General features: G+C 39.5%; 4 protein-coding genes and 1 long non-coding RNA gene across 7 annotated transcripts; 2 read left to right on the top strand and 3 right to left on the bottom strand.

The window, feature by feature from the left end:
- Positions 1-113: 113 nt before the first annotated feature.
- On the bottom strand, positions 114-6,413 carry LOC116265654 (actin-related protein 2/3 complex subunit 2B-like). 2 transcript variants are annotated; one of them, XM_050080861.1, is made up of 10 exons: positions 6,280-6,413; positions 5,339-5,405; positions 3,882-4,092; positions 1,981-2,141; positions 1,261-1,338; positions 1,059-1,191; positions 847-938; positions 700-756; positions 576-624; positions 114-474 (listed from the first exon to the last, which is right to left on the bottom strand). In XM_050080861.1, the coding sequence occupies exons 1-10, from the start codon at positions 6,408-6,410 to the stop codon at positions 293-295; spliced, it is 1,161 nt and encodes a 386-aa protein (XP_049936818.1). In that variant the 5' UTR covers positions 6,411-6,413; the 3' UTR covers positions 114-292. The 2 variants fall into 2 exon arrangements, with proteins under 2 accessions (XP_049936818.1, XP_031502278.1); XM_031646418.2 differs by having other exon boundaries at positions 3,882-4,089.
- Positions 6,311-7,543, top strand: LOC126410606 (uncharacterized). Its single transcript, XR_007575005.1, has 2 exons — positions 6,311-6,449; positions 6,744-7,543. It is a non-coding gene; the product is annotated as an uncharacterized LOC126410606 (long non-coding RNA).
- A 1,194-nt stretch (positions 7,544-8,737) lies between these two features.
- On the top strand, positions 8,738-15,761 carry LOC116265719 (F-box/LRR-repeat protein At3g48880-like). 2 transcript variants are annotated; one of them, XM_031646542.2, is made up of 3 exons: positions 8,738-8,909; positions 11,144-11,640; positions 15,050-15,761. In XM_031646542.2, exons 1-3 carry the CDS (start codon positions 8,748-8,750, stop codon positions 15,570-15,572), a joined length of 1,182 nt encoding a protein of 393 aa, XP_031502402.1. In that variant the 5' UTR covers positions 8,738-8,747; the 3' UTR covers positions 15,573-15,761. The 2 variants fall into 2 exon arrangements, with proteins under 2 accessions (XP_031502402.1, XP_049936780.1); XM_050080823.1 differs by lacking the exon at positions 8,738-8,909 and adding an exon at positions 10,889-11,059.
- A 1,686-nt stretch (positions 15,762-17,447) lies between these two features.
- LOC116265300 (MDIS1-interacting receptor like kinase 2-like) lies at positions 17,448-21,483 on the bottom strand. Its single transcript, XM_031645852.2, has 2 exons — positions 18,327-21,483; positions 17,448-18,207 (listed from the first exon to the last, which is right to left on the bottom strand). The coding sequence occupies exons 1-2, from the start codon at positions 21,247-21,249 to the stop codon at positions 17,840-17,842; spliced, it is 3,291 nt and encodes a 1,096-aa protein (XP_031501712.2). The 5' UTR covers positions 21,250-21,483; the 3' UTR covers positions 17,448-17,839.
- On the bottom strand, positions 21,327-22,313 carry LOC126410589 (probable leucine-rich repeat receptor-like protein kinase At1g35710). The gene is made up of 2 exons (XM_050080727.1): positions 21,418-22,313; positions 21,327-21,371 (listed from the first exon to the last, which is right to left on the bottom strand). The coding sequence occupies exons 1-2, from the start codon at positions 22,201-22,203 to the stop codon at positions 21,327-21,329; spliced, it is 831 nt and encodes a 276-aa protein (XP_049936684.1). The 5' UTR covers positions 22,204-22,313.
- Between the last annotated feature and the right edge of the window lie 1,285 nt (positions 22,314-23,598).

Below are 23,598 nucleotides of genomic sequence, written 5' to 3'. Positions count from 1 at the left end.
GCAGTCAGTTTCCGATAATATATATATATATATAATAGGTTCACCAACTAACCTTATTTCGGTCTTATGTTCCTGTTCATCAATCTCTGATTGTAGGTTAAGATTTGTATGTGACAAAGTACAAACAACATTGCAGCTACTGTGATACATTCATTTTAAGTTTTTAACGCACACAGACAGTAGCTGGTTTTGCTGTTCATGTTAGCATAAATTATATGCCGAAATGTTGCTGCTTGTGCAAAAGAATATGCCATACATGTTTCTTCTCAAATTTCTCTTTCTTACAATTGTCTTACTCAAATTTTCTCGAGGAAGTGAATTTCATTATCTTCATCCAGCGGCGTCGCAACTGAGCAAATCCATGAATTTTGATTCTCATTCGTCTTTTCTTCAACTTACTTTTAAATAGAGTGCAACTTCTTTTGATTCTCTTCGACTTTGAGATATTGATCAAATTCCTCATTTGCTTGCAACCTGTGTTGAAAATGTGGGTGATAGTTGTTATTAGCAGCCTTGTTCTCTTCCCTTCATAAGTCTAAGTTGTTGACATGCACCAATTTTCAAGTTTTTCTCACCTCGATTGGGTTTATGTTCTTTTCCCACATTTTTTGCACACTGCAATACCTGAACTGGCAAGAGAAGCCTTTAGTTACTGTGCAGTGTTTAGCAGAAATGACAAAATTTAAACGATTTCATCACCTTCACCATGCAATCCAAACGACTATTCATCTGTCTTCCTATGAAACCTTTTGAGTGCTGCACAGATGATTAGGTGTTTTACTTTATCCAATATGAAGGTGCTTTTAAAGTTTTGCCGTTGTTTTATGCTTTAACAAAGCCACCAACCTTTACATGACGTTTCACATAGGCACAGAAATTCAACAAGCTCCAGATAGTCTTGTCTATTTTTTCTCTCTCCGTGTGACATGGCAATATCTCTGCATTTAATTTGAATATAATGTCTAGTAATCACAAAAATCATTGCATAGAAACTTCTGCAGCTTATTTTTCTATGACCTAATGCTACTTTTAACAAGGAGACTAAATTTAAGCTGTACCAAATGAGACAAATCCACCATTTGTGATCAAATCTTTGATATGTTCTCCTCTTAGCTCTCTAGGAGGAATTGGTGACCATGTGCAAAAGGGTGCTTTCTTCCAATTTGTGGTGCATCTCATATCCATGACTGCCTGTAAGATAAGCTGAATGAGAAGCAACATGTGATGATTTCAATTATCAATTACCTCACTCTGCAGTACCTGGAAAAGAGCTGTTGCAATAACCACATCTAGGTCGTCCTTGAAGTGCATAGGAAATATCACTGTAGTCTTCTCAGCCTGCCAGAAACAGAAACTCTCATAGCATCGTCCTTATGTGTGAAATAAGGTTGATATGCTAGTATACCATTAAGTTCTATAACGTTACTTGTGTTTATGCATTTAAGTCTAAGCTCTCTATTTCCCTTGAATTTGAAGTGATTGAGGTATCCTTTTGGAATTATGAAGTCTCTTTGTTGGTAAATTGGTAAAGGAAAAGCCATCATGACTAAAGCAACTCATACTTTTCATGAAACGTTGTCAATTTTAAGTAAGATGTAGTTGAAATATGCTGGTGGCAATGGTTGGGTCCCTATATGGGTTGGTGTTTAAAGAAAGAAGCATAACCTGGTAAATTTTGTAAAAGGATTTTCTATTACTCAAATAAATAGTTATCTTTTTTTTTTTTGAGCAGGTTAACAATTCAACCAAGATCATGCTCTTATTTGACGACTTTGCCAGAGGAACCTATTGGGAGTGCCTAACCAACTAAAAACTACTATCTTGATTTTTGCAATCGTTTAAATAGTTTGGCATCTTGTGACCTATCAAGGGACATTCACCTTTAGTTTTTAAAGTAGGCAAGCTTCCTAATTATTCTTGTGCATCTGAATGCATATTCTGTATAACTAGCTAAATTAACTGTTCAACAGGAACTTTTACCTGTCTAACAATGAAGAAGTATTCTCTTGGATGGTAGGCAATTTTGATCGGCCTGGATATTCCTTTTAGGTTCTTTTCATTCCTCAGCATGTCTCTAAGTTGTGATGCTAATATTGTTGTTCTCAGTGAAGAAATGCTCTTGATCAGCTTCATGCTCTCCTCTGATACCAAACAAAAATGGATATCATGGTAAGCTCATTAATTTACAAAGAAAGTAAAGAGCTTGAAGATGTATCACCATAATAACATCCTCCAAGATTTACATGTTCTGGCAATGTATTATGGAGGCAATAATATTTTTCTGGAACAGTACCTTAGCAAAAGCCAACAAAGTCCAACAGATAAAAGGCCAGTGACTGGCTTGATTAGTATGAAATATACATGACTTTAGGAGGTCACTCATTGGGAGACAGCGAGAGGATATCTGGGTTGCATGGTGAAGAAAGAAACAAGTAAAATAACTGAAAAACAGAATGATGGATACAGTGCATTCCCTGTTAGGGATATAAATGTTGTTTGACCACATAGTTTTTTTTTCTTGTTTACATTTTTTTGACATTATTACCATGCGTGTATAGTTTGTGTAGATGAGGATGGTGAAATTCCATAAACTGTGTACTTATGCATATAAATAATATTTATGCTGATAAAAATGAGATCTCAAGGGTCGTTTGGCAGCAGGGACCCTTTGTAAGTGTCCCATGAATCTGCTTGTTCGGGGTCGTTTGGCAGCAGGGATATTCACAGAGTGGCCCTGATGCCAAATGGCCCGTTCGGGGTCCTGTTTGAAGTGGAGTCCCACTTAGAGTGTTAATTCTTCAGGCCCAGCTTCTAGGTCTAAATGCTTAGAATCTGGTGGTTATTTTGGCCCAAATTGGTTTTGAAGATATCCTTCTGAATCTGATTAAGAACAAGGAAAGCAGACCAAAGAATGAACTGAATTGGGAAAATATTGAGAATTCAGATAAAACAATATGTGAAAAAAATGCAAGATTGAAGGTGATCAAGTGGCAGAGACATTGTTAAGCTGTGTTCCATTTCTACAGGAACAACATAATGGTAAAACAAAACAAAATCAACAAGACCCAAAAGAGAAAGTAGAAGGAATATTCCTAACTTTAGGTTTGAATTGCACAAGCATGAATTTGGTTAACATAGCCCTTCATAAAGGCCTGGAGATCCTCTTGGATGCTTAATTACCTACTGTTTGTAAATTTATGTATAGGGTTCTTAATTTTTAATCTTTTCAGTACAGGCATATTTTGCAATTTCTTTTTTTTTTTTTTTCCATTTCACTGTCTTTCTCAGGTTTGTCTTCTCCAACTATTTTGCATAGCTTGAACAGTAGAGATCAAATAATCTCAAGACTGAACAACCTTGATGGGGTCAATTTGTTGGAAAATAATTGTCAGCTGGCTATCTAATGAATAGACGTTAATTGAGAATGTTCCTGTTAATGACTAAAGAAAGTGAACTTAATATAGTGGTCATACTCTATTTCATAAAGTTGCCTTTTTTTTGGTCTACTCGGGAAGCTGGTGTATGTGGACATATCATCATTTCTTCTGTTTTTCTTTTCCTTTCTTTTTTTTTTTAAAAAAAATTTTTTTCTTTCAAGAAAGGAATCATGATAAGCTGCTTTATCCCCCTTCTCTGGGAAGAGATCTCTATCGAATCATCGATATACTATTGGCAGGAAGGATCATGATTCATCATGCTTGGTTGGTTCTGTTCATTGATGATATTCCATTGATGTTCTTGAGTAGGCCGATTGACTTTTTGCTTGGTGTTTTAACCAACTCATCAAGATGGGCGATTATGCATGCACCTAAAGGTAGCAGTAACATGCTTGTTGACAAGGACAATCAATAGGAATGAATACTTAAAATTTAGTGTCAGACCTTTGTTAGCTGGAAACCTTGAGAAGTCAAATCTCAGTGTGAGTTGATATCCTTCTTCTGTAGGTTCAACAATCTCCACTAAATCTGCACACAGTTCTCTTATTTCTCGTATTACATCAGTTGAGAGGTCTTTTGCAATCCTTACAAACGGAGAAAGTGGTGCAACAGATATTGATAGTTGAATTATCTTTGGGTTCAGACCTGATGCCTGCTTACATATATTACAAAAGACAGAGATCAGTAAGCCATGTGATATGCAGTTTCATTTATAAATCCAACAAAAATATATAGATTCTTTGTTCCTTTCATATTACTTGCACTGGCTAGCATCAGTGCAGGACTTTTTAGGCATCAAAACTTGTTCACTTTCAACCCATGAATTGGTTATTCCTCAACAAGTCATAAAGGGTATAACGAACATACCTTGTCGCCACATTGGATCAAGAATGCGATCAGAGGGATCAAAAACAGCTTACTCATATAGAACCATAATGACAGCCCAACCAGAAAATAGCGCTGTATGCAATATATGGATAGAAAGCAAGCAACCAGGATCATTCAATACGACAGTATGAACACGATACCAATGCAAACCCATGGAAATACCCCTTCACAAAGAAAAATAGGCACTATGTAACTTTCACATTGGAAAAGAGTGTTCATTCAATGTGGTAATCGATGTTGGTGCCAAAATTTGGTCACATATTCCTTGTCTTTCTTCCTCTTAAAATTTTTTAGCTATGAAGTTTTCATGATAATTTTTTATTAATGCAGTAAATAATATATATATATATATATAGTTCATGAAATATGTGGACTAAATAAATAGGAAGACTATCTGCAGGGGTAATGAACCTTCCAGTCGATCAAATTGATGGTTCATAAGTTGCTATCTGTAAAATTACCTTTTCAAAGTTAAAGTGCTATTATCATTAGTGAACATAGTCATCCTATTCATTAGTGCCATACGTCTGTAGGCTTTTCTAAATTTTTTCATGCTTCTACCCACACTCATGAGACATACCTTCTGCCCTTGAATTCGAATAAATGATGATTCTAGTGCTTATGGTTCTTGTTTTCCTTTATGTTGATAAGATCTTAGTCTGCTTTCACCTTTTAACTTGCTGCTGATCTTAGTCTGCTTTCACCTTTTAGCTTGCTGCTGATAGTACATGACTTTGTTATATGAATTATGAAGTGAATGGTAGAATTTAAGAAATTCTTTTTCAGGACTGCTGCATGAAATATAAGCTGCTTATATGACTGAAGGATTCAAGGCCTGTAAGCTGTTAAGGGACTAGGAAGTGCTAAATTAACTAATGTGGGTAAGGTTATGGTAATCACAATATGCTCTGTACAGAAATAAAAACTGTCATTTGCAAGTTTTGTGCACATCCATATGAAATTCATTATGTGAATATGATAAGAAAGCCTTGTTTCATTGAATACTGAAGTACCTGAATATGATATTTGACAGCTCCATATTCATATAAATGATGATCCATTTTCGAAGCTGTATCAATGCTGTCATAAATAACAAATAGTCAGAAAATATATTTCAAGGAAATGTCCATCTTATGCTGTAAGGCTAGCTGTTTCCTGCACTGTATTGCTGGGAGTTGTACAGGCTAACAGGTGACAGTAGAGAGTGAAGTTGAATATCATTCTAATAAAACTTTCAGACATTTTTATTTCTCTTCTCTTTGGATAAACAAGATTCAGGTGTGTTTCTAAACTGTCCATATGCATTGCATAAACATCTTTTGATTTTTTGCTATTTTATTGGAATGATACTACAAGTTATTAAAGTTTAAGAACTATATAAATCACGGCCTTGTGTGGGTTCATCCATGTCATGGGGGACCAGAGCTAAAATTACTTCTACATCAAACCGAAATGTGAGATTCATGAAGCTCATGAAGGCAGAGCGTGCATATCATGCAAAGGAATGAAAACTATCACAGGTTTTCTGTGTCTACTGACTTCATGACAATGTCCAGATATAGGAGATGCACTGATATGACAAAATCTCATGATGACTAAGTCTATAACATGCTGATCGATAAAGACAACATCCATATAGTTAATATCCAAGAAGCAGGATGTAGTTGAGGAGAAAAGTACTTAAATGAAATGTTTAACAATCTATATCTGTCTGTGTCCACCTGATCTATGAAGGACAATAACAAAGGCCACATTAACAGTTAAATCACATTTTATCTCAAAAAATGTTTGTAAACAATCTTTAAATCATGGATGAGATTGTGTGTTTCATTGTTCTTGAATTTCAGTACTGGATGCTAACATTTCAGGATTCGGCATTGACTGAAAGCACATCTAGAAAGGCCATAGATTGTGATAGAAAGAGTAAAGAAGAGATGGGAAGCATTACAAATACCTTTGTAGTCTACTTAGCAGTATCTCCATTAGTGCAGGGGAGTGTTTTTGCAAGCAAGCCATGGTTGAAGCAGTTTGGTAGTTAGGTTTGACATGTCTGGGTGCAACAAAATTTATCTTGGTGGACTTCATGGAGTGCGTGGAGTGTCAGCTTTCACATTGGGACATAATGTAAGCATAATGTTTATTCTTGGACTACAAGAATGCACACAAACGCTTATTCAACACATGATGATTCAGCTAAAGTGCTGTCTCTGTGGATGAGGCAAGCATACGGCCATAGGTTTCAACTGAAATGATGGTGCTGGTGCTCCCACCTCTAGTGGTGGGTCCTGTTGTAACATCACTGCAATCATATGGCTTTGTTACCTTTATAAGCCCTACTAGTAAAGTATCAGGCATTTTTTATTACTGAATAGGTTCTCCCATGAGTTCCCTGACAATGCTTAATGATGCATGATACAGGTGTATCTTCAATTGATCAACGGGGCTGCACTTATTGAAAGTGTTCTTTTGCCAAATGCCGAGTCAGTAGATCTTGCCGACTGCAGACCGATTCTTTCTGAGACTCAAGGGCTTTCCAATACCAACGCGGAGCAGAGGTTGCCATGTAAATTGCAATTTGCAAGAATAATAGCTTCTTTGTTTTGGGCACCACAAGAATTAAATGGCAGCAGCACCAAAGGAAGTGCACCTATGCTACGTGGAATTGCAGAGTAATTTCAAATGCAGAAACATCATGCGTCTGTAGCATGTGGATCCGGCAATGGAAATAATTGCACGACCCTTAGCGTCAAAGCTTGATGCCCATGGCAGCGTGCTTCTTGCTTCAAAGTAATTCCACAATTATGTCTGACGCTTTCTAGGAAGGTCTCCTTTCCACATCTCTCCCTCAAGTCATTTTGCAATTATGTGATGGTTCTTTCCAGGAAAGTCCCCTCTTTCCTGTCCCTCACTCTTGTGGGGTTTGTGCGTAGAGAAAGGTATGTTTATCTGCAGAAATGGTCCTTCAAACTTCACAGTGATCTTAGACCCTCCTGTCAGCGTCCAATGCAGAGGTTGGGAGCCGCCAAAAGCATATCACTAATGCTCATAATGTGAGGTCCACTGCAAATGACATGGCAGTTTCATGTTCCTATCGCGTCTGTGCAGGGGCAGAGGGGTCCCCTGAACCTCTCCCTCTTCCCTTTTTTTTAAATTACATGTAAATTTTAAAAAATTTCACTTGTCTTATATAAAAATTTTAAAAATAATATTTTATGATCTCCCACTGTAGCGAGATGGTTACATCTGTGGACGCAAAATATTGAAAATCATTTGTTCAAAAAGAAACTCTGAAAATTCCATACGCAAATCAGAGTATTTGCAAATGTTTCAAATCAGTTTAACTCTCTCGACTTTAAATCTCCATATAAATATTGGATTTCTCCATTTTTATACACTTCCATATTCGCATTCTACTATGCACTTCGATATATAATATTAGTTAACGATATAAGAAAAATCTTAAAACATTAAACAAGGTAAGAACTAACATATGGCACCCTTGAATTGAATCGTATATTGGCCGAATCATGCTGATTTTGACAACATTCGTATCGAGTCGTATCACCTACTCGCTGCAATAAACCCATAAAGCAATATATTTAAAAGATGGCAAGTAAGACTCCCGAGTTGAATTATGTGTCAAAACCTTAGAGTTTGTTTTTCAATAAAAGCAATTTTTCTTAAATAAATATTAACAAAAATTACATTATATTTCTTAAAATAACAAAAAAATATTTTCAAACTATTCGTTCTATAAAAGTTTAAGAATACAATGTTCTTCAGATTCGCAAATAAAGCAAAACAAGGGGCCATATGGCTTCTCAGTTCTCACAACATTGTCTACTCCATCTGTCTTCTCGTAATTGAGTGAACGTCTTGTGCTCTTTCTTTTTGCATATTTTAGTATTCGAATCAAATTTGTGAGCAATTTATATTTTTAAATTTTTAGTTGGCATTTAAACATTAATTTTGATTTTATATTTGAAAAAAAAATAAGTTTCCATTTTTGGCCCACTCAAGTAAGGTGGCAAACTTTACACCATGGGAGTGAGGATTGGTTTGTTTCCTGGAAATTTCCAGCCCACGTGAACCCCACTCTTTACAAAGTGAGGTCCTCAAACTTAATAAAAAATTCAGTTAACTGCTGTTTTTGTCATTATTTAAAAAAAAAGTTTTTTTTTTAAATTTCTATATAAGTATGTTTTTGTTAATAAAGCGTAAAATCCTGATCATGTTTGCCAGATTTGGATTTGGATTTCTCAAAACGAGATCACTTGTTTGGTAGGCATTGAAGGATAAAAATCAGAATGTTTGGAAACTAAGAAGTGTTTTGAAATATTTTCAAAATTATGGGAGCGTAGAGGTGATTTTGTTATAAAACGCCTTGTCGTGTAAACTGTTGGGTCGAAAGGGAAATTTCACATGAAGAGTAGGTGCGGTTCATGTAGAGGATTTCATTTGCACCGTCTTCTTCTCTCGTTCACTCGACACCTCTCTTCTGCTCTCCATCGGCCGCCGATCGTGGGTTGCTCGTCATGCTTCGCTGAACATTTGCTGGAGTTTCCGGTGGTCAGTTCGTTCCAGGTACTTGTCTCTCTCTCTCTCTCTCCCCCCGTCGAAGTGGAGGCAGAGGAAGGCCTCCGTGTCGATGCAGATGGTTTCACGTACAACCTCTGCATCGAAGCTGAGAGTTTGAAACCCTCTGCCTCAACACAAAGGGCAAAGGAAGCTCTCTGTGTCTTTGTTAAAACTTGTATATATATATATATATATAGAGAGAGAGAGAGAGAGAGAGAGAGGAAGAGTCCATCGCAGTCCTTTCCATGGACGGCCATTTTTTCTCTTCGGTGTTGCTCTCTGTGCAGAGGCCGTCGCTCGCTCAAAAAGATGAAGTGAGGCGCAAGCAAAGGTCAGATAATTGTTTTTGGAATTCTCATCGCATCCCTTCAGGTGGAACGAGAATTTTGGAAATAGTTAGATATGAAGATCAGAAATCTGAATTTTGATTCCGTGTCTATAGTGAAATTCCAGGCGACCAAACGTGCCCTAAGAGAAAAAAAAAAAAAAGGAACAAAAAGGGAAATCAGGGAGATCTTTTCCACGCACAAGAAAATTTGCACCCTACTGAGTACTGACTTGGTGAAGCGGTTGGCCGGACGACTCTTACTGCCCCCACAGGATTGTTTTAAAATTATTGATTTTATTTTTATGTTAGCACTTAGCACGTCCTTCCGGTGCTTTTTTTTGTTTCCAATTTGCTGATCATCCAAGCTATTATGTGCATAATTAATTTAATTGATACGATCCTTGCAGAGATGTTACGTGTAAAGTTGCAAATTTTTTATGAAGAAAGTGACAACTAGTTTATTTTTCACCGAAAAGGAACTTCATATCAGACACTTTACAATAGTTAACACTTATTATTTCAAGCCTTCCATTACTGGATCCAATATTAGTTGGTACCGAACTTCACTTTATATTAAGGTTGTGTTTGTTCCATTGCAGATTTGAGATCTGCAGTTTTATGGATTTAAGATTGGATCTCCCCATTATCCAACTTTAAATCCATAATTTTGAACTTGTAACGTGAGTTTTAAATATATGCTATTAAGATCTTCAGTTTTAACAAACTGAGGGCTTCTTAAAACACACATTTTTATCGTCGGATTTAAAATCCGAGGCCATCAAACACAACTTAGTATATCCATTTCTTCTGAGAATATACGAGAACTGAAGTAAAAGTAAAATTGCTGTCAAACTCAAAACTCTGAAGCGATTAAGTTTGTGAATTGAACCTAAATTTTTAGGAGAAGTGGAAGAAGAAAGAAGAAAGAAGAACAAGAAAGAGGAGTCAAAAGGTATCGTCACTAAATCTTTAGGAGGTTGATACAATGGACGTAATAAGGATTAGTCGAGTTTTCATTTAGAACTGCCATGGGGTCAATTTTCTATGCTATATTAACAATGCAAAAGTTGGAATATAAGTGGAGTGTCACCTCGAGAGGGATGAAGAGAAGAGTGGCGGCCTCCAGTTTTACTCGATCTGCGGAATATCTCATGATTTATACCTCAACCGATTCATTTAGATGGCATTTTATATACTAGAATCATTAAATTTTAGAATCAAAATGCTTATTTTTTCAAAATTTAAATTATTAAACAATCGTTGATATTTTGTTTTTGGAATCAGTAAACTAAAACCTGAAACTTTGTTGCCATTTCAATTTGAAGAGGAATTATAGTTCTAAAATTTTCATTGTTCAATCAACATTCCAGACGATTAAACACCCCACAAACTTGAATTTTAGAACCGAATTTAAGCCGAAGAAGTTTTTTATTTTGCCCTGAAAAGAGAAAAACCGTTCAAGTGCTTGTAAATGATGTAGAAACACATAAACCGTAAGAAGATCCCTTCAAAATAAAGTGAAAAAAGAGAGATATACGACGAACTCGAAATGCAGAAATAATAAGTTTCACGTGGTCTCTGCTCCGATTCTGTTCCATCTTCTTAAGAACGAAAGAATTTCGTAGGGATCCCCCAGAAAGGAGATGGACGTCCTTATTGAGTTTTCAGAGTAGAAGTCGGTAATTTCCGATGGACGGTTCCCACCTCTCACCGTCACCGACTCACCGTGCCATGGAAGCCCACTTGCAGAAAGTAGACGATGGTAAAACGAGAAAAAGGAAAAGCCCAAATCCAAAAGTGCAGAGAAATCCCTCGTCTCCTTCGTCTCGTTAAGATCTCTCACCTTCTTTCGTCTACGTGCGTTCCTGTCCGCAAAACCCTAACCCTAACTCCGGAGGGTTTCTGGTTGCAGATGAAACGTGCGGAGGAAGACGAGGAGGACGAGGACGAGGGGAGCGCGAAGAGGGACGGTGGTGTCGTCTTTCGACCACCCCTGGACCCCAGCCCGAGCTCGAGGGGACACGTTTTCCAGCTGAACTGGACGGAGGACGATGAGGTGGACGAGGACGAGGAGGACGAGAGTGAGAAGAGGAAGTGGGACGAGATGGACGAGGACATCCTGATCGTCATCTTCCAGAAGATCGATCTCGAGGACTTGCTGCTTGGTGTGCCGTTCGTCTGCCGCTCGTGGAGGGAGGCGTCCAAGCACCCACTCTGCTGGAGGTCCCTGAACTTCCGGTCCTGGGAGCGTCTTTTCCGTAGGTACTTCTCCCAGCCCGCGGAGCGGATCGTGCTCGACTTCTCCAAGCTGCTCAGATACGTGGTTGACAAGACCGGCGACAATCTGAGGTCCATTGTCTTCCCCAGGCGCGACGTCACCGACAGAACCCTACTCTATGTCTCCCAACGGTATGTAGGTGCGATTAAGCCATCGGCGTTCATCGACGATCTTTTATGTTCTAGCACTACTATAAGTTTTTTCGTTTTCTTTGGTTTGCTAATTATATGAAATTGGACGAAGGGCGTGACAATTTGTGGGGGAACTGGGGTCTTGCTATTGGCATAAAATTGTTTTGGTTCTTCGGTTTTAGGCGGGATTAGGTTAGCGGGAGCAGGTGGCCAGAAATCACCGCTTTGAATGTTAAGTTATGCTGATCCATTTATCAATATTTTGTTTTTTCTCCCTTGAATAAAAAATCCCCAATGATTGGTTTAAACTTTAACTATATATGGGGGGAACGGCGACGCATTGGTTTTCCCATCGAGTTTTAGCTTCTGTATCTTGTTTCTTTTTGTTGTTCGCGAGTCCGATTGCTTGGTAGCCGATACATACTCTGTTGTTTTGGCTCTACTTTGATCCATCTTAATCCTTGTCGATCCACAGCTGCTTTCAGTTCTTTCAACGTGTAATCCTCTTACTTCACCCGTTTGCTTGAGGATGGATATGGTTTAGAACTTAGAAGCGAAAGCAGTCCTTCAGAAAGCACTATAAAATCTAAAAACATGTAACGTCCGGGAACATGACCATGTAGTGTGGTCAAGATGGAAGAGTATATGCACTAAGGGTGGAGTGTACTAGTCTCATTTTATAGTCATTATTCAGATTTTCGGAATTGCTTATCTAGGCTAGTATACAAAAAGAAATCAAAACTTGGAGCCACTTATTACGTTACTATGCGAGAAGATCTCAAAAAAGACTAAAACATTCCTGTTCTAATGTAGTTTAATAATTGGCGGTTGAGTTACGTTGCTCCTCTAGTTCAAGAAGCGACAACATGATACTAGTAATACTTATACTACATATGCATACTTCCATTTGTAATGTACAAACTAGTACACACTTATAATCTGGTTGTGAGGTTGTTTGGTATATGAGGCTTCCAACAAGTTGTCTACTATTAAAGTGGCTTCTGACAGGCTGAATGATTTTGTTTGGTGGTGCTTAAAATTTTCACTTCACTTTCACTGGTGCTCTTTTTGCAAGCCTATGTTATATTATGAAGGGTTGCAGCACATTTGAGCCGTTAGAACAGCTGGCCCATGCAATTTCTAGGCCAAAAGATGATCCTAGTGCTCCCAAATTCTTTGCCTCAGACAATTAACCAACCTCTCAAAGAATGCTTACCAAGGAAATATTTTACTGCACATTTGTAGTGTTTTCTTGTGCTTGGATGCAATATGGGATTTTGATATCTTTTTGTTCTTCGGATTATGATCTACCTGAAATAGGTCTGAGAGTCATTCTGTCTCTGTTGTTGATTTGTTATCTTCACCTTTGAATGATTTGGGATCTTCAGAACACACTTTAGAACCTTAGATATCAAATACATATCTCAGATACATGGTATCTAAATAAAAATCCCAATATTTACTTTCCTTGTCCAAATTCTCTCAAGTCCTCTACAAATGGATAACCTTGAATGCCTGGTACGTGAGCAACGACCCTATTCGGGCTCCTCAAACTTGACCAGGTTAGTTGCAGAAATTATGGTAAACTGAAATGGTTGTGCCGATCAAACCTTTTCATTGTTAGTCTTCGTGATGTACCTTTACTTTATGCTTGGTACCATTTTAGGGATCCTCTCATTCTCCTTCCTTCAAAAACAACTTTCATAGAGTTGGGTTGCATATTATCTGCAGTCCACCAACCCTCACATAAACTCACTTGAACTGTTATGCACGAGAAATGCAAAAAGGTAGTCATTGCTTTCTCTTGTTGTTAACGGACTTGCCAATCTTTGACTCCATTTGTGAATACTCGCAGCTTCCTGCCTTCAGAGTGCTCTTGATGGGGTGGATCGAGTATCTCAAAAAGTAACTTTGAGGCACTCTATCTAAAAAGTACATCCTGAAAATCAAATATGTTATTGTGTCAACCAGTCATGTTTTCCTGTTGCACCTTGGGAGGTGGAAGAAAAAGTTTTAGAATATGGAAAATGCCTTGTCTCAGACAGAGAATCTTACGTGGGATGTTGCACACCCCTTCCATGGCTCAAGCACACCCCAGCGCAGTCTCTCCTAAATCCCAAGCCAGGTGATATACTATTGTTTGTTATCAAGGTTCCCACTTGAATTGATCACCTCATTCATTACTTCCTCAAAACACCTGATTGGCCAAATCCTTATGCCGACCAAGTCATTTCACAACTCCCACAACATCCATGAAGTACACAGACCCTTTCAACCAAAACCAATTTTATCAATATCAGATGTGTCAGCTGATACATATCGTAATGACACCTAGCTTATGCAACATGGGGGCTGATAGCCCCTTTCAGAAATTGGCCGATATCATTATGGGTTGATAAAGCAATAAAACTAATATTATATATATAATTTAGACTCTTAAATCATTTGTTTAAGGCTGATACAGGCCGATACAGAGTGATGGTATCGCCTGTACATAATCTTTTAAGGTCTTTGATACGAGTCAATTTACAACTTTGATCAGAATCAATAGAAAAAGATAAGATATAAGTGAGCAAGTATTTTGCTAAAACCAATTAATGAGATCTTTAAAATTTGAATAAAACATGACCATCATAGGGTGCACTGATGTGTTCAACAGGACCAAAGTATCCTCAAAATATTGAAAAATCAAATCTGGTGTCTACCGTCAGAAAATTGGCCAAAACAAATCTTAAGAACCTTCCCTCTCCAAATAGGTCAAAGACCCTCTTGAAGGGATCATGTTTGTTTGCATCTTAGCATATGGATTATCCAGACCTAGAATACACCTACCTACAGTGGCTCAGTGAGTTCTGGCCATTTACAGCTTCCAAGGGCCTCTTTTTCCACAGGGACCAAGAGATTGGATCTAGCCATAAGAAGAATGCTTGGTATAAATAACTTGCATGTGTTAAGGATGCCACCATTGTTCATCCTGAGCCATAAGAAACTCTCCATAACCATGCACTGAAGACTCAAAAACCAAATTTAAGCATCTTTCTGATGAAAAAAAGTATTTTTTCAATTCTGTTATGGCCCTTTTCTGTTATTACTCTGTCTTTGGAAAAAGAGGAAGAAGGAATGATACAATTGGTATGTTGTTCAGCTCAGCTAACTGACAAACTCTTTATATAATTTCAGTGCATGAAAGATTATAAAAGACTGAACTGTCTTTAACTCTGACTAGTTACAATTTGATAGAACAGTTATTCCAAAAATGTTGACTGTTGACATAAATATTGATAGAATTCACATCTCAGAAGCTGAAGAATGTTCTCTTAGAAAATTGAACATGGTCAGTACTATACTTACAATTTAGAATGAAACTACGACCACAAATTAACTTAAGCTTATTTGACTTTGTGTGCAGTTGTCCTCGGCTTAAAAGCCTTGATTTTCAGGGCCGGTGTGATATTTCTAAAGGAGCCTTCTGCAAGGCGCTCTGTAACTGGAAGGAACTTGAGGTCATTAACTTGATTACTCCTCCACTGCTTTGCAAAGAGACAATCTCAGAGATGGGTAAATGTTGTGAAAATCTTGTTCAGCTTAGAACAAGGGGACTGATATCAGAAGAAGAAGTATTCGCTGTGGCTTCGGAGCTTCGAAATTTGAGAGTGCTCAATTTGAGCTTTTCTTCATTAACTAATAATGGTCTATTGACTCTTTTAAATGAATGCAGAGCTTTGGAATACCTAGATATCAGCAACTGTTCTCATGTTAAAATTGATGATGAGATACTTGATAAGGCTTCACATCTTAAGGACTTCAAGTATGGGTGTATTGAAAGTGATGATGAAGAAGATACTAGGCCCGTTAGAGGCCTCATCTATGAAGAGTACGTGTTTGGAAGTGATGGATCATACCATGGTGAAGTCCATATGGTATTCTCGTAAAGTAACTAATTTGGAGGTATTGCTAGCAAGCTATGAAAGTATCTGCCAAAGTTGGGGAAATACATACTTGACTGTATTTTTTTCTTTTTCCGGTTGTTTGATAGTGCAAGAATTTTTTTGCTTTTTTCTTGGAAGTCTGGACGTTAATACTTTGTACATGGTCTGAAGCTTTAAAGCACTTTCCTCTCCTGTGCTCTGTCGTTTTTTGCAAAGTTTTTTTGTGGTTTTTGTTCTGCGCTTCATTCTAAGGATCAATATATAAATTCCAAGGCATGCAAAATATCTGTATCGTCGATTAAAATATTTATTGAAAGGTTACTGTCAATTTGTTGAGCTGCAATACTTTCAGCTTTTGAACAGTTGCAGTGAGGAGCTTCTCCATCATGTTAGGTGAGATGTTAGGGCTGGACTTGCTTTGTCAATGTCCTGTTCTGAATATATTTTGTCATGCATCCTGCAGGAACTTTGGTATCAACAATTCTAACCGATCTGAATATTGTTTCTTCTCCATCTGACAACCCATAGGTATAATTTCCAATGAAGCCCGTTGGTATAATGTGACCAGAGGCTTTTTAGCATCTTTTTTTTTTTTAGCTGGTTGAGCCGCCGTGGACAGTATTATGGGAAAGCTTGGAGAACAGACTAACAAGGTTGACACTTGATTCACGTCTTCAACTTGACACTTATTTACATTTTCTTCTTACCACGCTCTACCCTCGGCCTCAGGAATCCCTTGGGGCTAGCGACTTTCAGTTTCATGAATTAGTAGTACCGACTTATTCTGACAATTATGACACTAGAATCTGAACCTCAGTTTAATATTATAGGGCTATAATTTTTGCAACGGATTGACATAAAGCTCCAGATTTCTATCTAACCTCCTCTGGCTTTCCTAAATAGATCTGTATTCTTTGCAACGGGTCATTGATTGACTATATAATTTATTTGGGTTCGTATTTACAAGCTGCCTCTCATTCCCGATTTTTATGGTACAAGCTCCGGCTTCGCTGAAAACTACCAAATAGAAGTTTCCAATGGAACCTTGGGGATCCTTTCTTTAATAACATAAAAATATATGTGCAGAAGTTAAGTCATTGTATGCTAAATACATGAAAAATAAGGACCAACGGTAAAATGGTCAGATCCCCTTCAACATGTTGTTAGTGACGACCTTGACTGGAAGACGATATATGATGCCTTCAATTGTTGTCCTTTGAAGTTGACATCACTGTCATTTCTTTCAACTTATTGATACTCCAACCAGAAGTAAGCGACAGCAACAAAAGTAAGCTCCTATTTGATAGTTGTCAGCGAAAATGGGAAAAGACAGGCCTCTAAATAAGAATGTCCCTTTATGAAAAGATCAAGTGGTCGGTTTGATTCTTAATAAAGCGCAGCGCTCTGCGGAAGGGCGTAGACACCAGGTGACGCCGCCAGTGAGAAATCCATGAATGTATTTGAAGCCACGAATAGCAGCAGGAGCATCATGTGCCATGTTCCGAATACTGTCCTCATTTAACATTTTAATTTGTTGAGGGGAATTCAATTTCTTTTGATTTCACGTATCACAGAGGCAAGAAGCACATTATTATGCACACGAAGCGTTCGATTTCGATTTGTTTTGGTCCTCTCTGAATTATTTATATTCCTGTAGCCAACTTTTGTCCAAGTTCCGTTTCTGTTGAGAACAGCCATTTATTCACAACTTTGATTGTGCCGTTTGCAATATTCACATTTAGATGTGAGATCTAACGGGCTCCCAACCAAGTCTAACCATCATTTTAATTCTCAAATGCTAATAATAATTAGGAAATTTGTTCCCAGATGCAGATGAGCAGATGACAGCATGATGAGTAGGAACTTAAAATGGGCAGTTAGAAATCCAGCTTTTTATACTGAAAAGATCAACCAAACATGTCTGGCTCCTAGCAGTATGCAAGATCTTTCCATCTTAATCACGATTGGCTTGATAGAAAAAAAAAATGGTGGACCAAAACTGCAAGATCAATTGAACCCAACCCATCTTCTTGGCGTCAATTCCTTCCAAGAGTAGCGCGGTCTTGACGTTGATAACAGAAAATGATGCTGGGATTGAAGTCGAACATGAGCAACCTTTTCATCAACTTTTGCGCCACAATCACTAAAGCATGGGAATGGTTGGCTCCGTCATCGGGTTATGACAGCAGAAAACATTTCTCGGTCAAATCAATCATGTTCACAGAGCAGGAAAGCCACACTAATTCCTTCATCAGTCCCAATCTTGTTGATCAAATTTCCTCCTTCACAAGATTGGTAAGAGAACCAAAGGAAATCGTGTCAAAATTCTTCTGGACGGGAGATAAACGCCTAATAGATAACCAATGGCTTACATCCTCCATTGTGGGTCTCATCTTCGGGTCGGAGCATATACAGAGGAGTGCACATCTCACGACTGAGACAATATCTATTGCATTGCTGTTTTCTGGAACCGGAAGACGGCGATCAAGCATGTCTTTCAGCAATAAAGATGATCCTCGCTGGGTCGATAAGGATGATAAGAGTTCTCCCGGATGGGTTCCCTTTACGACTTCCAAAGCAAGTACGCCGAAGCTGTATACGTCGCATTTCTCCGTCACTTGCATGATATAGGCTAGCTCTACAGTTTAATGGTTATATCCAGTTAAAAGAGAAAGAAAGAGAGAAAGAGAGAGATCAATTGAATATAACGATTTCTTCCTGCTCTCAAAGTTTTGTATCTGGCTTTTACGGTTTTACCTGGTGCTATGTAGCCATAAGTTCCTGCAGGCATAGTCCTGTTGGATGAGTTTGGCTGCAACAACCTTGCGGTGCCGAAGTCGGAGAGACAAGCTTCAAAATTTGAATCAAGCAGAACATTATTGCTAGAGATGTCACGATGAACAATAGGTGATTCGCGGCCATGATGCATGTAGGCCAAAGCACGGGCAACGCCTGAAATGATGTTCACCCTTCTTGCCCAGTGCAGTTCTACAGCCCCTTCATGACTCTTCAGCATGTCTGCCAAGCTTCCTTTGTCCATGTATTCATATACCAAGAACATGCATTGCGAGTGTGAACAGAATCCATAAAGCTTGACAATGTTACGGTGGCGTATTTCTGTCAGAGTGCTGATTTCGTTGATGAAGGTTCGACGATCAACTAGTGCATCTTCTTCTGATTGGATTAGTTTCTTAACAGCCACAGTTTGTCCTGTTGGCAGCTCTGCTCTATAAACACTGCCATATCCACCTCTGCCAATGCAGTATTTGTCATCAAAATTTTCTGTTGCTTCAATGATATCTTCATAGACGAGCTTTCCGTCAAAGTTCCATATGGAAAACAAATTTCCATGCTGCGATGCCTCTATGATTGAAATTTGTCTATCACCTTTCTCCAATTTTTGGTAGGCAGTGATGCTTACTATGAGGATGGCAAAGATTAATAGCCCTCCAGATAAAGCTACACTTAGTATGATCACTTTTTGGTGACTGCCCCTGTGTCTGGTTGTGGAATTGCAAGGACGCAAGCCCTGCTTACTACCACATAAGCCAATGTTCCCCACAAACGCATCCCATGGAGCTTCGTTAAAGGCTTTACTATTTGGCAGCGGACCCGCAAGATTGTTGTACGATAAATTGACACTAGTTAGGCTCACCATTCCTTCCAAAGAAGAAGGAATTTGTCCGAAGAGTTTGTTGTGGGAGAGATTGAGATTTTCCAAGGATGTCAGCTTTCCAAGTTCGGGTGGTATGGGGCCTGTGAGAAAGTTCCAGCTGAGATCCAGCAAACTCTGCAGTAAAACCAGATTCCCAATCTGAGGAGGGATGCTTCCATTGAAATAGTTGTTGCTCAGCTTCAAGAACTGCAAGTTCGTGCAGTCCCCAAGTTGTTTTGGTAGCTTCCCACTAAGATTATTGTTTGACAGATCAAGTGACTGTAGTTCGACCAACTTTCCAAATTCTTGTGGTAGTGAACCAGACAACTGATTGTGACTTAGATTCAACTTGAAAAGATTCCTCAGCTCGCCAATCTCTGCTGGAATTTCGCCAGTCAAAAAAGTGACGGATAGTCTTAGGTCCTGCAGATTCTCTGCAGCACTGATGGATGATGGAATTCGGCCACTTATTTGATTGTGGCTAAGGTCCAGGTAAATCAGTTTGGTGCAGCATTCTCTCCAATTCGGCGAGAGTTCTCCAGAGAACTTGTTTCGATTTAGGTACAAATACTGCAGATTTGGAGTCAGTCCAAAGGCGTCTGATATGTTCCCAATCAGTTGGTTATTTTGTAATGCTGCCGAGTATAAACTTGGACAGTTTTTCAGGCCTTCTGGTATGGTCCCAGTGAAACGGTTCCCGTAGGCACTGAAGAAAGCAAGTGTCCCCCCTTTGCAAATTTGTGATGGGATTGATCCGGACAAGCTATTATTTGCTAGCTGAAGCACGACTAGACTTGTCAAATCCTCTATCTGTGTGGGGACAAATCCAGAGAGATGATTGTCGAAAAGAGTAAGGTCCACCAGCATATGTAATTTTCCCAAAGTGGGAGGAATCGGTCCACTGAGATCATTCATGGCGAGGGTAAGATTTCTCAGGTTCACCAAATTCCCCAACTCGGGTGGAATTGGCCCTGAAATTCTGTTTTGGCTGAGATCAAGGAGCTGAAGATTTGTCAGGTTTCCTAACGACTTGGGGATTATTCCGAAGAGGGTGTTCGAATACAAGCTTAGCATTTGTAAGTTAACCATACTGGCAAGCTCAGCAGGAATCCGACCAACTAGTCTATTCCTCCACAGTCCAAGAACAGTAAGCTTGGTGAGGTTCGCTAGTGATGGAGGTATTTCTCCAGTCAGATAATTTCCTCCGATATTTATTATTGTCAAATTGGCTAATCTCCCCAGCTGGTGTGGTATGGGACCTGAAAGTTGGTTGGTATAGAGGCCTAAGACTTGCAGCTCAGTCAGGTTTCCGATGCTCGATGGAATGGGGCCCGAGAAGTCATTCTCACCCATATTCAGAATGTTCAGGTTTCTCAAGTCTGCTATCATTGGTGAAATGGGACCAGAAAACATGTTTCCATCGATCTGCAAATCATTGAGTTGTGTCAGGCTCCAGAGACTTGATGGGATCACGCCACTAAATTGATTGTAAGAAAGAAGGAGTCTATTGAGGTTCACAAGCCTCCCTATCTCTGAAGGGATTGAGCCAGTAAGCTTGTTCCCTTGGAGGAGCAAGACCGTGAGTTCGGTTAGGCTGGTGATCACGGGAGGAATTGGGCCTGAGAAACTGTTGGTAAAGAGTGATAGAACAGAGAGGTTCCTCATGCTTCCTATCTCATGAGGGATGGGACCAGAAAGTTGATTGGAAGAAAGGGCCAGAAACTGAAGTTTGTGCAGGTTGCCAATGCTAGCCGGGATAGGACCTACGAGAGAATTCTGATGCAATGACATAATGGTCAGGTTAGTTAAGTTTCCTACCTCTGGCGGGATCCCACCTGTGAGGTTGTTGCTCGAGAAGTTCAGATCCTCAAGACTATGCAGATCTCCTATGGATGAAGGAATCGACCCCGAGAGGAAGTTGCTGAAGAGGTACAAATTAGTGAGCCTCTTAAGCTTCCCTATCTCCGATGGTATCGATCCCCAGAGCCGGTTTTGGAATAATCCAATCATAGTGAGCTCTGCCATGTTTCCCACAGAAGATGGAATGGGGCCTGTGAGGAAGTTGCCATACAAGAACAATGAAGTGAGTGTATCGAGCTTCCCTATTGCGGAGGGGATTGATCCTGTAAGGCGGTTCCTTGATAAATCTAATAAGGTTAAGCTAGTCACGTTACAAATCTCAGCAGGAATTACCCCAGCAATTTTGTTCTGAGAAATATCCAGTGCAGAGAGCTTGAACAAGTACCCCAGAGTAGAAGGCAGTGTACCAGTGAGCTGGTTGTTATTCATGAACAATACAGACAAGCTAGTCAGGTTGCCGATCTCACCTGGAATCGAGCCAGTGAATCCATTTTCCGACAGAGTTAACAACTCGAGTCTTGACAGACGTCCGATTTCGGATGGAATCACACCAGTGAGGTTGTTACCGTCCAGTGCAAGCTCAGTGAGATGTACCAACTTGGTGAAGAGCCTTGGTTCAGGCTCCCCTGTCAGCATATTTTTACTTAGTCGCAGAACAGCGATCTCAGTGAGGTTGGCCAGAGCAGGTGGCAGGTGGCCGGAGAATCCGTTTGAGGAGAGATCGAGGGTGGTGAGCTTGGGGAGGTGGCCGATCCCCGCAGGAATCTGGCCATACAGATAGTCAGAGGTGAGAATGAGCACCTCAAGGTTGGGGAGCGACAAGAAGTCGAAGGAGTCCAGTGTACCTCCAAGGCTCACGTTTTGGATGTTCATCTCCACGACGCTTCCATTGTTGTTGCAGGAGATTCCAAACCAATTGCAAGGCTTGTTTGTGGAGTTGAGAGGAGACCATGAGTCGTCGAGGGCTCTCGTTTTGAGGGTGGCTTTCCACTTGAGCAGTGCCTCCGCCTCTGCTGCTGCCGCTCCTTCTAATCTGAGCGACACCTCGAGGCAAAGCAGCACGAGGAGACGCAAGAGGGGCTTCATTTTCGGCTTCAACCTTCCCATCGTCGAACTCATAGTGCCGGTGATGGTGGTAATGGCGGCGGCTGCGGCGGAAGTGGTGACGAGCCTGAATTTATCGATAGAAGGTCTCTTCTCTTTGAAGGAGAGAAGCCAAAGTCAGAAGGATGGAGAGAGGCTTCTTCTTTTGGAAATGGCGATGGTGGGCTGCACTGTCTACAGATAATGTCAAACTAACGCGTGAAGACTGCTTGTTATTATTAGGCGTCTCGTGGACGTACACAAAGATGCAACCTTCATCCCGTTGACTCTCGATCCTCAACTCTGTAGCCGATAAATTAAGCACATTCATCCCTTTGAAGCTACGCGCCGCCGGAATTCGTGCTACAGCGGCGGCAACAATGGCGTTCATATCAAGTAAACATGGAAGTGCAGAGTAAGTCAAAAGTATAGATTGAAAATTTCACTCAAAGGGGGCCTATCTTTCTTTTATTTAATTAAGAGAAAAACAATAAAAAAATGACAGGTATTTTCGTTGTTTAATATTGATTAGTACATTTTCTTTCAATCATCCTTTACATGAATAGTATTAGTTAGGTGGCTGACTAACCTTAATCATCTCTGCTTTCACTCACACACACATGTGGGTCGGTAACACTAATTAAAGACACCATAAACTATTACTACACTATTAACCATGATAATACTGATTTAGTGATTAAAATTTTAAAATGTGTCGTTGAATAACAGTCACTAATAGGGGTGTACAACGAGTCGACTCGTTTAAGCTTGACTCATAAGCGAGTTCGAGCTGCTTCATTAGTTAAACGAGTCGAGCTCGAGTTCACGAGCCGACTCGTTTAACTAATCGAGTCGAGTTCAAGTTCACTCGAGTGGACTCGTTAAAGCTCGACTCGGCTCGTCATTAAAATACTGGTTTTAAAAAAACCGGTTCGAGCCTTAGTCGGGCCTTAATCGAGCTCACGTATTCGAGCCTTAGTCGAGCTCACGGTCGAGCTCAAGCTCAACAAGTATGGATGACTGTAAACGAGCTTATCGAGCTTAATCGAGCTCGAGCTCGACAAGTGACTATCGAGTCGAGTTCGAGCTAGGATAGTCGAGCTATATTCGAGCTCGAGCCGAGTCGAGCTCGTGTCTTACTTAGTCGAGCCGAGTTCGAGCTGACCGAGCTCGGGCTCGTGTTCAAATATAATCACTAAATTGGTATTAGCCATTATTTATAATATCACAATGATTTATGGTCGTTATAGTGATGTTTTATGATTTTTTTATAATCAAAATTTAAATGTTAGCCATCCAGACAACTACATTTACTATATGTAAGGTAAACCCTTTTAAAGCTTTTATATATATATATGTGTGTGTTGTTGGATTTTTTTTTTTAATCTTTTATCAAATATTCAAATCCCCCTTATAAATGAGTTGACATTA

Source organism: Nymphaea colorata, chromosome 12 (genome assembly GCF_008831285.2).
Source record: "Nymphaea colorata isolate Beijing-Zhang1983 chromosome 12, ASM883128v2, whole genome shotgun sequence".
In the NCBI taxonomy this organism is placed as follows: Eukaryota; Viridiplantae; Streptophyta; class Magnoliopsida; order Nymphaeales; family Nymphaeaceae; genus Nymphaea; species Nymphaea colorata.
Note: the sequence above shows the minus strand (reverse complement) of the source record. Positions and strands in the feature narration are given on the sequence as shown.